The 14,061-nt window shown below is 38.6% G+C and overlaps 1 protein-coding gene across 1 annotated transcript in view; it reads right to left on the minus strand.

The window, feature by feature from the left end:
- Positions 1-5,080: 5,080 nt before the first annotated feature.
- AKAP11 (A-kinase anchoring protein 11) overlaps positions 5,081-14,061 on the minus strand; it is a 35,674-nt gene continuing 26,693 nt past the window's right edge. The window contains exons 9-12 of the mRNA XM_065743982.1: positions 13,125-13,208; positions 12,354-12,400; positions 11,636-11,796; positions 5,081-6,382 (exon numbers count right to left, since the gene is read on the minus strand). Coding sequence (XP_065600054.1) covers positions 6,236-6,382; positions 11,636-11,796; positions 12,354-12,400; positions 13,125-13,208 — 439 coding nt within the window. The 3' untranslated portion in view covers positions 5,081-6,235. The remainder of the gene's footprint in view (positions 6,383-11,635; positions 11,797-12,353; positions 12,401-13,124; positions 13,209-14,061) is intronic.

Genomic DNA, 14,061 nt, shown 5'->3' on the forward strand with positions numbered 1-14,061 from the left:
GAGGCAGTAACCAGCAAGAAATTAATTCAGCAATTCAGTCACATCCAAAGCTCAAGTCATGGAGTTAGAACACACAAAGGAGTGGGAGCAGTACACGTTGGGCAAAAACTGGAGAATAGCTGGAGATGCAATGCTCTATTTAATACACAGAGGTTAAACAAAGTGCATGGATACTGTTCTGTGGTTGAGCGAAGCCAGCCAGAGCGAGACTGCTGAAAGAAAGCAAAATAAAATCTAGGCAGGAAGAAAAAGCACAGGCTAATCTTCACAGAATCACAGAACTGTAGGGATTGGAAAGGACCTCCAGAGATCATGGAGTCCAACCCCCTGCCAAAGCAGCTCCCTAGCCCAGGTTGCACAGGTAGGCGTCCAGGCGGGTCTGGAACGTCTCCAGAGAAGGAGACTCCACCACCTCTCTGTGCAGCTGTGCCACTGCTCCGTCACTGCACCGGGAAGAAGTTCCCACGCATATTTGTGCACAACTTCCTATGCTTCAGTTTGTGGCCATTTCCCCGTGCCCTATCACTACACACTGCAGAGAACAGCCCACCCTCATCCCTTTGCTTCCCGCTCCTTAGATATTTATGGATGTGGATCAGATTCCCTCTGGGTCTTCCTTTTTCAAAGCTGAACAGCCCCAGGTCTCTCAGCCTTTCCTCATAAGGGAGGTGTTCCACGCCGTTTATCATCTTTGCAGTCCTCCACCGGACTCTTTCCATGAGATCCCTGTCTTTTTTTGTACCGGAGAGCCCAGAACTGTGCACAATACTCCAGATGAATCCTCACCAGGGCAGAGTAGAGGGGGAGGATCACCTCCCTTGACCTGCTGGCCATGCTCTTTTTAATGCACTATAGGATCCCATTGGCCTTCTTGGCCACCAGGGCACACTGCTGGCTCATGATCAACCTGTCATCCACCAGAACACACAGGTCCCTCTCCTCAGAGCTGTCATCCACCAGCCTGTACTGGTGCATGTGGTTATTCCTCCCGAGGTGCAAGACTCCACACCTGCTCTTGTTAAACCTCATCAGGTTCCTTTCTGCCCAACTCTCCAGGTCTCACTGAATGGCAGCACAGCCTTCCAGCACGTCAGCCATTCCTTCCAGCTTTGTACCATCAGCAAACTTGCTGAGGGTGGACTCTATCCCCTCATCAAGGTCATTGATGATGTTGAACAGGTCTGGACCCAGCACCAACCCCTGAGTAACACCTCAAAGTACAGGCCTCCAACTGGACTTTGAGCCATCAATCACAACCCTCTGAGCTCTCCCAGTCATAGTTCTCAACCCACCTCACCGTCCACTCATCTATTCCACACTATCTCAACTTTGTTATAAGGATGCTGCATTCTTCTCTTGCATTCCTCACTGACAGGAATTTAATCTCATAAGGATGATGCCATCTCCTGATGCATTAGCACTGTTTACTGTGCCATTCAGGTGCCCTCATACAGCACTGAGTAGGACCAATGTTAGCTGTGTTAACTGAAAAGTAATATTGAATGAATTTAGAAGAAACGACAGCTCTCTCAAAGCCAGTGAAACGTGTTTTATTTTAAGCCACTGCTAAAACAAGGACAAATTTAGTGCAACCTGGAGTTTATAATCTGAAAACTGAATATAGTTAAATTATTAAAATGGCAAAACTCATCACCATTATACGAGACCTTCATATTCATTGAGTACAGTCACATAAACATTTATAGTTATTCAAACTGCTTTTGGTATACAGTTGCATCAACTAACTGGGCTGTGAATTATCTTAACACTGCACAAATAAGCAGCAGTTCCAGCAAATTATAATAAATTTTAGTATTAAATACTATTCAGACATTACAACAGAACAAAGACCCTCTAAGGCTACAACTCCAGCTATACAGCAGGAATGTACAAAGATGGTATAAAATAAAGTGACTACAGTGGCTGGGCTCTGTACTTGTCCCTTCAGAGCTGAAAGTAATTGACAATTGCTTGACAGTAGTGGCTCTTGCTGAAAAGCCATTAACTCTTACACTAAAATCAGTCCCAAATCTTGTATTTTTCTTTGCAAATCACCTCTGTAAAACTAATTTTTTTTCCGCTGGTGACAGTGTTTAATATTCGCTGTGTTCCCATCTCCAACAGGATGCGACTCTTAATAGTAAGAGGTCCTAGATAAAGTAATATTAGAAAATGCAATGTTTAAAATCTGGTACCGTTTTGGGGAGACCTAATCGGTCTCGGAATGTCGGTTGTTAAGTTTATGTTTTTGGTTTTTTAATATATTTTTTAAAAAGCCTACATAGTCACGTTAAACTCAAGAACAAAAATAGTATGCAAATTGCATTCAAGTACGTGGTATTGACTCATTTTTCACATCCTCATTTTGAAACAGTAGATCTTCTTTAATTTTAGCATACGGGTTTGGTTTCTATGCGTACTTATGTATTATTTATGTACCCCACTCTAAATGCTTAAATTTGTTTTAAATGGGGCCACTTCTAATTGTTAATTTATAGAGGGATTACTTTCAAAGCGCTTTTTTTTCTATGCTATCTTACAAAACATCAAAGCACTTCTAGTTTTCAGAACACCAAACGTATTTATGTAGTGTTTAAGAGAGGGCGCCTTCTGGAATGGTGACATCATCGTAGATATTTTCTTCAACTTAAAATTGAATCACCAAGTCAGGTTTCCCATGCAGAATTTGCAAGACAAAAGAAACTGTATTTCACTGCACATTTAGAAGCACATTTGTCTGGTTTAAATGGACCAAAAATGTAGTCCTCCATATTTTTATGGTTTTCACTCACACTTCTGTATTTGTGGTTGGGAGTTTTAGATACACTCGGTAATAGCATTATATAAGACTCACTGTAGAAAAGAACAGCTGTGTCACTAATATAACAGCTCCAGTTAGATATAATCAAAGAATTCTGCAACAGCCATTAAAATGATTGAATTATAATAATTTTGCAAGGCTGGTTTGATTCTAATTTCAGTAACAAAGAGCATCCAGAACACAAGCTTAAAGCAATTTGTGTAGAGAACTGTGTTTTGTTTTTAAACAAAAATGAAGTATTTTGTAACTTTTCTCCTTGTGTTCATTTGAAAATTGCCCCTTTCCTTGCTGACTAATAAATCAATGTCATCCTCAACGTCAGTCAATGGAGTAATGCAATGTATTTAATCCACTTTGAAACAAAGACTTCATTTTCCAGCACAACTATTGCTCACTTAACATTTTGAGTAGCTGGCAGCTTTAGGAGTTGCCCAATCTTCTCATTTTTCATAAGAAACATTTTTAGAAAATCACCAGTTTTAGAAAATCCAACATACTGAAGAGAGGAGTTAAAAAATGGCTATTCCTGACTTGTTTTTTTCCTGTCCTGTATGTTGAAGTCTACTGACAGGTCTGCACATTTGTGCCTTCAGTATCATTTCGGATTGGTTTTGGACATGTGCAGAAACACTGTACTAGCACATTATTGTATCCTCGTGTCCTGAAAATTCACTTCAATGGGAATAACAAAAGCCAGAGCAAAAAACTTGTTCTCAAGCATTGGTTTTTGTGTTTTCTTCTCTTGGCATTTTGATTTTGAAGTTCTGCAAGTTCATTTCTGCTTTGGTAAAAGGAAGATGGCCAGAAAATGGTTCAAAGTTTTTGTCTGGAACAAAGTTGAAAGTCAATGTTCTCAAAGACTGGAAAGAAGAAAAAGGGGAAGAAAGGAAAATGGGGGGGAAGGGAGAAAACAAAAATTTGTATAACCCTTCGCATTTATTCACGACCAGGACCCATCTTCCACATACAGAAATTAAATAATTTCTCCTCTTTGCACTCTAGAGAAATCCGATTCCTATAACTTAGCATTGCATTAAGGGGCAAAAGAGCTGACAGTATTGTTTTGGTCTTTGTCATACTGGATATACAGATCTTTCCATCAGTGAAATGATACGTCTCATGAGGTAATAAGCTATGAGAATAATACAATTTTAAGTCAGCAATAAAAAATGTTGTAAATTCATATAGGTGAGATCTAACACATAATATAAGTACATAAACACATCTACTTGTGTGTGCATGTACATTTGTGAACACACATTTGCATATATAAACCTAACTCTGTTTGAAAAGTAAACTTTCAGATCCAAGACAGGGTCCCTTTGGAAAACCAGATGACAAATGGAAACTAAAATAAACCAGGTCTTTGTAAAAAGACCTTCACTGACTAGTGGAATGCCTTCCTGACACACAAAGACATTGCAAGAAAAGTGCTCTTACCAGTGTGACACTTTATAGTAATTTAGGACACGAGGAATCAGAATTGTACATATTGCACTATAACTCATGAACAGATTTAAAGACATCCACTTCTTGTCATTTGGGATCACACCATGAAATGCACAACATACCCAACAGTGTATTTCCCCATGAAAAAGCCATTAAGATTCTTTTGTTCACCCAAACTAAGTGAAACACCACGATTCACTTTCAAGTGATATGAATTTTGAGGTGGCAGCATTGTAGTTACTAGCAAGTGCCTTTCCCTAACAAACAATGCATAAAAACGAAAAATCAAACCCCCAAAGCATTCTCAAACAGCAGGTTATGTAAAGATCTAGACTTCCCTTCAGACAGAAAGGCAAGTCAGCAGTACTAGCAAGAAATATGATTAGATTGCTAAAAAGACTTGATTAAAAGTGCCTTTAAAAGTTATTTAGCAAAAGTAGTTAAGAAAAATGAAAAAGCAATTTGCAATAAATTTCTCCTTTATATTTTAATTAGCTTTCCTTGCCAACACTTAAGTGCTCAGCTAGTAATGAAATTCTCTTTATTACTGAAAACTCATGTATGGAAGGTAAGAAAAATCAGACTAGTCAAAAAGATGGCCACAATTCTCAGAGGAAAAAAAAGATTCTATTTGCTACTTTGTGTATGAGACACTCCCAGCTTTGGCTTGAAAAAATTTTCTTCTCAGAGGTTTGTACGGTGCTATGTTTTGGACTTGTGACAAAAATCTTGATAACACAGTGACTTTTTAGTTGCTCCAAGAGCAGTGCTAACAGAGCCACGGCCATTTCAGCTTCTCATGGTGAAGAGCTGAGGGGCACAAGACGCTGATCAGGGACATAGCCAGGAGAGCTGACACAGACTAATCAAAGAGATATTCCACACCATGCGGTGTTTTGCTCACTAGTAAAAGATGGAAGGACAGGGAGGGTGGCATCTGGAGTCATGGTGCTTGTCTTCCCAAGAACTCATTATATATGAGGGAGGCCTGATTCTGCTTTGCTTGCAAGAGCAGCTTTTGCTGCAGCTGTCTTTATCTCAAGCCATGAGTTCTCTCACTTTCACCTTTCTAATTCTCCTTGCCATCTCACTGTGAGGGGCAGTGAGCAAGTAGCTGTGTGGTGCTGAGCTGCCTGCTGGGGTTAAATCACAACAAAGACTAACATACAAATTCTTCAGACATAAAATCAATGTTATACAAGTACTTTCAAAGAAGACACTTCAGTAAGAAATTTAGCAATTTAAACTTGACTGGCAAACTTCAGGAAAGTTTACTGAAGTTTTTATGAAGTTACGCTCAGCTGCCCAGTCTGTTCTTCTACCAGAACTTACCAGCTCTTTAGTCAACTAGAAGGAACAAGTACTTGTACCTCAATTTCAGAGCAGACTCTTTCCTCATAGAAAATTTAAACCGATAAAGGCATTTATGAATGCAGATTTTACTGAGGGTCTGCTTGGATAAGACTCATTTTCCTCCTGATAATTCCGCCCCTGTGCACCTAACACCTGGCCAAGACTGGTAATCCTGGAAAATCCTGCTGCAGACCATAGGAACAGATTTTTCCAGAACAGAAGTGTTCATACTTCCACTGTGAACACAGCAAACACACAAATGGGAAAGAGCAACCCTGGTGCAGTGGGAATCCTGAATACCACGCCAGAGACTGTCTCCTCTGAACTACTAGCACAGACAAGGTACTTTTTCTGTAACTATCTCAATGGTCTGAACACAGCAGTAAATACAAGTTATGCATGGGTGGACAATATCGATTATGGACTGAATAAACATACCATGTGCACAGTATCACAAAGCACAGCACAGAAACTTTGACTTTCACCTCAGTCTTTTAAATGCTGACAATTACTTGAACATTCATTAATTGAATTTTACATTGTATATCTACGTTCTTCCTATCTCCTTTTGAAAGAGGAATGAAGCGAAGAGTGTTGCATCTTTGGACTTTTTCAGACATTATCCAGAAGCCACACAACCAAAGACTTATTTAGGGCTTGTTCTCCATCAGATGCCTTCTCTAGCATTTCACAGTACTTCAACACTGCTTGCAAGAGATCTCCCACTTTCCAATCTCTTTCTCGCAGTCTTCGGGAAAGCTAAAGGGGATACAGGGGAAACAAAACAAAATATTTTGACCAGCACATCCTGGTTAACAGTTACAGAAGTTATTCTTGAAACACTGGCTCATAAGAGATCAGTTGTAACGAGTTAATCATTATTCCCACATCTACAAAAACAAAAACTTCCTCAAGGATCAAGCACTTTTCACAAAAGTTTCTTCTGGAGGGAGGGACATTTTCAAATGATCTGCTGCCATAGGTATGAAGGCTGTGGTTCATCAAGACTGCAGAAAACAGGAAATTCCAAACACAAGGTTAAGACATTTGCCACCCCTCCCATGCCAATAACGCACATATAAAAAGACAAAACTCAGTCTTAATAAAAGGATGTGGATTTTCCTTTCACAACATATAGTGTGGTTTGGGTGGCAGAGATGCTACCCTCAACGGAAACAGTGTCTTCAGAGTTAGGAAATTATAGCATCTTGGACAAGAGGAAAAGGTGAAGGTTACGTTAAACTACCATTTGTGAATAGAGATCAGTGTAGCTGAAAACATTTTTTTCATCCAGGAGCCCAGGCGAGAAATTTTATTTGCCTGTATGTCAAGATTAGCTATATATGGAAGAATGCCTACCCTAAGACACAATGAATTTGTCAGTTTGCCCAGGACTAAAAAAATCTTAAGTTTAAAATACATATATTCTTGGTAGCTTTCAGCATAATCGTCAATGCTGCCTTTAACAACAATTTAGACACACATTTTCCATATTTTTTGGAACTGCAGAATGTTACTGCTCTCTGTAAATTAAGTTTTAAAAAGTCATTGAGCAAAGTATCTTCACAGCTACCAAATTAAAACTTTAGAGGTTTTTTTTTCTGAGACTTGTCAAACTGAAGTATGAAAATTCTAGGAAAAAAAAAAGGAGTAAGACAACTTTTCTCTATTTCTTCACCAAAGTGTGATGTTTAGAGTGCAAGGAGACAGGTGATGGAACTGTCAGGCAGTGTGAATACTGAACACTTCAGTCTGCATTTTCAGGTGTAATCAATCCACTCCTAAAAACACGTACAAAACACTTAACAGCTGAGCACATGTTATCTTGAATGAGCAGAAGACCTCTCTAATCTTGAGCAGAATGTATCTTGAGCACTGAAATTTCTTTAGTTAAAAAAATAAACAAACACATTCTACATAAGAGGGAGACAGAACTCTGAAGTCATTTCCATGAATTATTTGTGAATTTTAAAATACAGCACAGCAAGATGGAGTTTTATGGGCTACAAGAGGCAATTTTGTAAATGGTTTATAAAAGAATGGTAATTTTTCTTACACCAGAGAGAAGTTTGGCTGAAGTCCAAAGACGTACTTAAGCAAATACAGTTTAAAGTTTCTGTCTAAAGGAACAGACATCATATTAAATATGAGAGCTGTCACCTGGCTTTGCTTATCTTTTTGTTTTAATTGAGTTCAAAGTTCAATCCCATCATTTCTTTATGACTGATGTTTCCTACTCTCACGCTAGAGAATCAACTGAGTTTACTCAAAATAGACACCAGAAATCCTAGAACAGTTAGATACGCTCTGATTAAAAATTGCATGCACGAGAACACATTTTTTAATCTAGGCACTAACACATCCGTGCTGTCAGATCTTCTTGGTTTGTTTTTTTGTTTTTTGTCTTTCTTTTCCCAAGACCTGTCTAATTGACTGGCTTCTTGTTCTAGCAGTAAACCAATGTATTTTGTTTTATATACAGGTAATTGACTTTTCTGCCATGCTGAGCATAGTATGAACTCTTAAGAGTTCATACCCAGTTTCAGCTAGTAACTACCAGCGTACAGCAGGCAAGGTATATTTTTATCTTTTATGCAGCCACAAAACATCAGTGGCTTATTATCCTGCTCTGATCAGCTAACATATGCCTCTCCTCCCTTCCTGAAACTTCCAACTGCTTAAAGTGAAAATTACTGTTTTCAGTGTGATTGTAAAAGCCCAGGTTTATTCCTTATGTAACTGTGGTACCTTACCAAAGTGGCTATGAGATTATCAAAACCACAGAGCTGACTTCAAGATTATACACAGAGGTCAATTTAGTTGGGGAAGACATCAGGAAGCAGAAGTCAGTTTAGTTTTCTGCTGGGCTACAGTGCCCTCTGGAGGTGCATCTAGTTTTACTAGCAACAGAACCAAGAATGACTATTTCCAAATTAAGAACCTCAATTTGAGGACCAAAATCAGCATGAGACTAACCACAAGACTTCTTGTATTGTACTGCTAAATATCTCCTTTCTATTAAATATAATATTGAAAGAATATAGGGGCTTTTCAGAAGAACATTCTTATTAAATTTACAAGTATCCTTCTAGATAGGTTTTGTCCTCTGAACTTACAAACAGACAGAAAAGAAAATTAATTTCAAAAACTACATTTCCTAATCTTTCCTGTACTGGATAATTCTCATAAGGATGGTGCTCAGAGTTCTGTATCTACCTTCAAAACCAAAGAAACAGAGAAAGATGCGGAGTCTGACTGACATCATCTGTGTTTGGCAACTGGACACAAGTCTGTAGATAAGACAGCGTTACAGATCACAACTGAGAAATGGGACAGAATAAAAACAGGTAATCCTTCCCCGCACCCAAAAGGAAAAACAGCATTTCAGTTCATTTTAACATAACTACAATTGGAGAACTAAAGATGAATATGTAAAAACCTAGTGAATCAAATGATTATTTAAAAACAAACGTTTTCAGAATTGCATGATTACTGCTTGTCTGAAGATATGGTATGTTTTTATCTTTAGGTGTCAGCTAAGTATCACTTTATTACTTGTCAAGAAGAAAAATATTTACAAAAACAATTTTAAGACACAATAGGGACTTATTTTTTGGAGTACTTTTCTCAGCATAATCTCTTATTAGCTATAGTACATCTCCTAGGCATCTTTAGGCATTAGTTTAAAGACACCACTGCAACTTTAGCCCCTAGCCAAGTAAAAGCCTGCAGAAGAAGTAGAGTGGGAGGAAGAGACATCTGCCATCTTTTCTTTTTGTTGTTGTTCTATGTGGTATGTGTATGGGAACTGTTGAATCACAGCCTGAACCACTGATTGATCACCTGAGGCAAGCACTGAGTCAGCTGCAGGAGCACAGGTGAAGGCAATGCACCTGAGTGACCAGAAGGGGTGGAGTCTGACTACCTCTCCTAGACCCCATTTAAGGGCTGAGCACTGGGGAAGGCTTTCTCATTGGAGATCCCTCCTTTGTGGAGTTTTCCCCTGAGCCTTGATCCTTAGAGATTGGTAAGTATTTCTCTTTATATTAATTGCCTCTTTTCCATCCCAATAATCTTCCTAATTACGCCATCCATAAAATATATTGGTTAACAATAACACTTGAGTATTATTCATTTTGTTAACTTTACCTCTTACAGTATGGTCCTCGAAAGGTACAGGACAAACACACAGAAAATAAGATTTCCACTAATGCTTGTGGATCCCACCACTATTCTGCCTGAGCATTTGCAGCATTGTAGTTCATGTAGGTCAAGGATGGATAACTCTTCAAAGGACAGCAAAAGCTATGCAGGAAGTCAGAATGATAGCCACGGAACAAAGCTTGTTCACATCAATAAACTAGCTAAGATAACTGAGTAAAGTTAAAAATATCTTCCTAGTAGAAGATTAAAAAAATAGGTTGTAGTAAATGCTGGATTATTGAATGTAGTTTAGTGTATAGTCATGTAAAGGAAAAAAAGATGATTTTTATCAAAATAAGAAGTTTCTGTCGTGTGTGATGGAAATATCCTCGAGTCATTAGATACACCAAACACCTGTCCTTCTCTTATGAGATGTGCTTTATTGAAGACTCTCCCGTTAACTTCAGCTTTCTCTACCATACCATAGAATCATAAAATGGCCTGGGTTGAAAAGGGCCTCAAAGATCAGCTAGTTTCAACTCCCCTGCGACAGGCAGCGTTTCCAACCACTAACTTGACCAGGCTGCCCAAAGCCACATCCAGCATCACCTTGAATGACTCCAACTGCAACCTCTCTGGGCAACCTATTCCAGTGCATCACCACCCTCCGAGTGAAAAACTTCCTCCTAATAGCTAAAATCTCCCCATCTTAGTTTAAAATCATTCCCCCTTCTTCTATCAATCACTATCCACCTGTGTCAACAGTCATTCCCCCTCCTGTCAATGATTGGAAGGCCACAATGAGGTCTAAACAAGCTCAGTTCCCTCAACCTTTCCTCATAGGAGAGATGCTTCAGCACCGATCATTTTAGTAGCACTCCTCTGGCCCTGTTCCAAGAGCTCTGTGTCCTTCTTGTGCTGGGGGCCCAGGCCTGGACACAGTACCAGATGAGGCCTCACAAGAGCCGAGCAGAGGGGTATAGTCACCTCTCTCTACCTGCTGGCCACCCCTTTCTTAATGCAACCCAGGATACGGTTGGCCCTCTGGGCTGCAAGCATGCACTGCTGACTCTTATCAAGTTTCTTGTCCACCAGGACTCCCAAGTCCTTCTCTGCATGGCTGCTCTCCAGGAGTTCTTCCCCCAGTCTGTATAAGCACCTGGGATTGCCCTAGGCCAAGTGCAGCACCTTGCACTTGGCTTTGGTGAACCTCATTAGGTTCATGTGGGCCTGCTTCTCCAGCCTGTCCAGGGCCCTCTGGATGGCTGCCCTTCCCTCTATGGTCACACCAATTTCTAAAACCAAAACAAAGGCACCTGAAATGAAACAGTCTCAGTGAGTGCTTCCTCTTAATAGCTTTGATTGCAGTTGCTTCCAGAAAAAAAATACAGTTAATATTTAATAAGAATTTAAATTTCGATAAGAAAATGTGCATTTGCTGGAAAAAGGCAGAACATCACACTATAATGTTGGAAAACTATTCGCATGAGCAAGTTCTCAAAAATGAAATCTAATTTGTTATACGATTAAACACTACATTAAAAAATGCTTTAAAAAGTTCATTTTTCACTGAACAGAAGTGCTGTAACTGTACCTTTCCTCAGAATAAGCCAAGTAAACAACTTGTGAGACAAGGTAACTCAGCTTTGATTAATGCACTGTTATTTACCATACATGCACAGACTAAACAGCCTGTTCCACTTTGAGCAATCAGGATTCAAATAATGATTTTTCTTGCCAGCAAATACCTCTTTATTACTAAGTGGAAAAGTAGGAACCAGCTGATGTAGCAAATAAAAAATAAAGCAAACCCCACAAATCTCATCACACTCTTCCCTCCCCAAAAGTCCACCACGCTTAAGTACTTACTAAGACAAAATCCCTTGCAGTAGTGTCGTGAAAGTGAAGATCAGACACCTCTGTTTCAGAAGCTGCTAGCCACTGGAGTGCTGCTCTGAGATGGGGGTCCACTAGATTTGGTTCCAGATCAATATTTATTATGGCTAAAGTCTTTTTTACTTGCTCCAAACCTAACATTAAAAAATATATATATAGGCATTAAATCATTAAAAATGTATATATAGGCATTAAATCAATTAATTCATTTTTTAATTCACTCTCAAGTTGACTACAGAAATAGAATAATGGTACCTTGTCTTTTCTCAACCTCATAGTGAGAGACCAAAACACAGAAGGTAACGATTTAACAACCTTATGTACCTTGCTCAGATTGGAACAAGTTCAGAGTTCTCTAAAACAGAAACTTTTAACAAGATTCTGTACAGACCTTATTTTATACCTTACTAATTCACACGTTCAAGAAGCTGATCACAATTTACTCTCTCTGTTAATTACACGTTTTCCAAAAATCAGAAACTAACATTTCCCAGATGCTAAATCTTTTCATTCATTCTCACAATGTTCTCTCTCAAAATATTAATCTAAGGATATGTTCTGACACTTCAGTGACATCAATGATCATAATGATCAACAGGGATTACAGGGTCACTTTGCAGCTTACAATAGCAAAGAGTTAACAAAAAATAATAATGTCAAGAACTGCAATATATGCTGGAATTGACATTACCTTCTACAGCATCCTTGGAGTCCTCATCTTTATCTTCCGTTCCATCGCTGTATTTTAAAAATATAACAAAAATATTACAATAAACACAGAAGAAATATAGTCAATCCTAAGACCAGTAGAACAGTAAACAAAGGAAGATCACAGAAGATTTAAAGAAAAGACAACGAAAAGCTTTGCTTCTCACATCATTTCTTATTGGAAATGGATTTGTCATCAAGTTCACAAGATTTACTCTTAGGGAAGAGAGAAAAGGCAAGAAATATGTAAGGAGATGTCTTAAAATAGGACAAAAACTTGTTAATATTGAAGAGGACAGGTTTGCTTCAGACGCAAAAAAAGTTGAGAAATCTTCTACCGGATGTATGAACAGCTATAGATTATTCAAAGCTGCACGTTAAATGTTTCTACAGAAATCATTTACCAAGAAATTTTCAAGTTTCCAGAAGCTAAATAAGAAACAGAGTTTCTGTAGGAAGCAAGCTCTAGTTTGCATGAAAAAGTAAATCTAAAGACTTGTAAACCGCAAGCAAGAACATGCATAAGTGGGACCTTTCATTTTGCAAGCAGAACACATTCACCAGTTTAGCACAGCAAAATTTAACCATTCAGTATGGATTAATCAATGAAAAAAATCATACTGTGATTAGGTGTGAAGAGAGCGAATAATGTAAAAGCATTAAAAAAAAGTGCCATATTCTTATTTTCCAAAATGATGATTACATGCATTAATTATAAGGAACCCATCTGGTTTACATTCTCAACTCAACCAACCTGTCTGATGTTGGAAAGGATAAATTCTCCTCATACATATCCCCTTCTAAACCAAGACTGCTCCAGCTACTGCTGTTACCATTACTGCCAGGAGAAGAAGAGAACACAGCTGAACTAGAAAAGAACAATAGCTCAAACTTGAACCTTGGTTTTCCTCAGAGCTGTTTTGTCAAGACATTTAACACAAGAACACTGAAACCACCTGAACATGCTTACTGGAACAGAGTACAACATGACTGCCAGTGACATTCAGAGAAACAATCTGTGTTAAAATGCAAAACTGGTAAGTCTCTGTATACAGGTGAAAGTATTAATTTGTACTCATTGATCTTCCAGATCAATGCTAATGATAATTCTGTCCTCAGGCCCAAACAGATTGTTTGTCCCTTACACAAGCTCAAAAGTTTCTATGCTTACATACAAGAATATGGATTACAAGTACAGTGTTTGCTTAAATGCTAGCTAAAAGTTCATAAACTTATACACTGTGCAGACAACTGTACAAATCAATTGCTTTCCTCTCATTCCAAAAGCTCTGCAGTGAACTCCAACAGCTAGATGAGGCAGAATTCTCAGGGGAAAAAAATGAGAAAACCTTTTTCTTTTAAACGAATGCTGAATACTGATCTCCACGTTGTTTTTAAGAGAAAATAAGAGAAAAAGATTAACTCACAGTTCACAAACATACTGCATTTATTCTAGGACTTCAATCAACGTGAAAAACTGAAATAACTGAGGGTGTCCTTACACTGATGTTTTAGGCACTACTGTCAGCAGTTTGTTAGCTTTGTGCTTGCATGTAAGATTGAGTTACTCATTAAACCTCCTGCTTTCTAATTTCACACCTTTTCCAGAGCATGTCTGGAAACCTTCTAAGAATGGGATTTCAAGACAATCAGTACTCTGAGAAGCCTAAATTACCTACTATAGAAGGTAT

Source organism: Cyrtonyx montezumae, unplaced genomic scaffold (genome assembly GCF_038088225.1).
Source record: "Cyrtonyx montezumae isolate F1298 unplaced genomic scaffold, pur_monq_1.0 scaffold_3, whole genome shotgun sequence".
Classification (NCBI taxonomy): domain Eukaryota; kingdom Metazoa; phylum Chordata; class Aves; order Galliformes; family Odontophoridae; genus Cyrtonyx; species Cyrtonyx montezumae.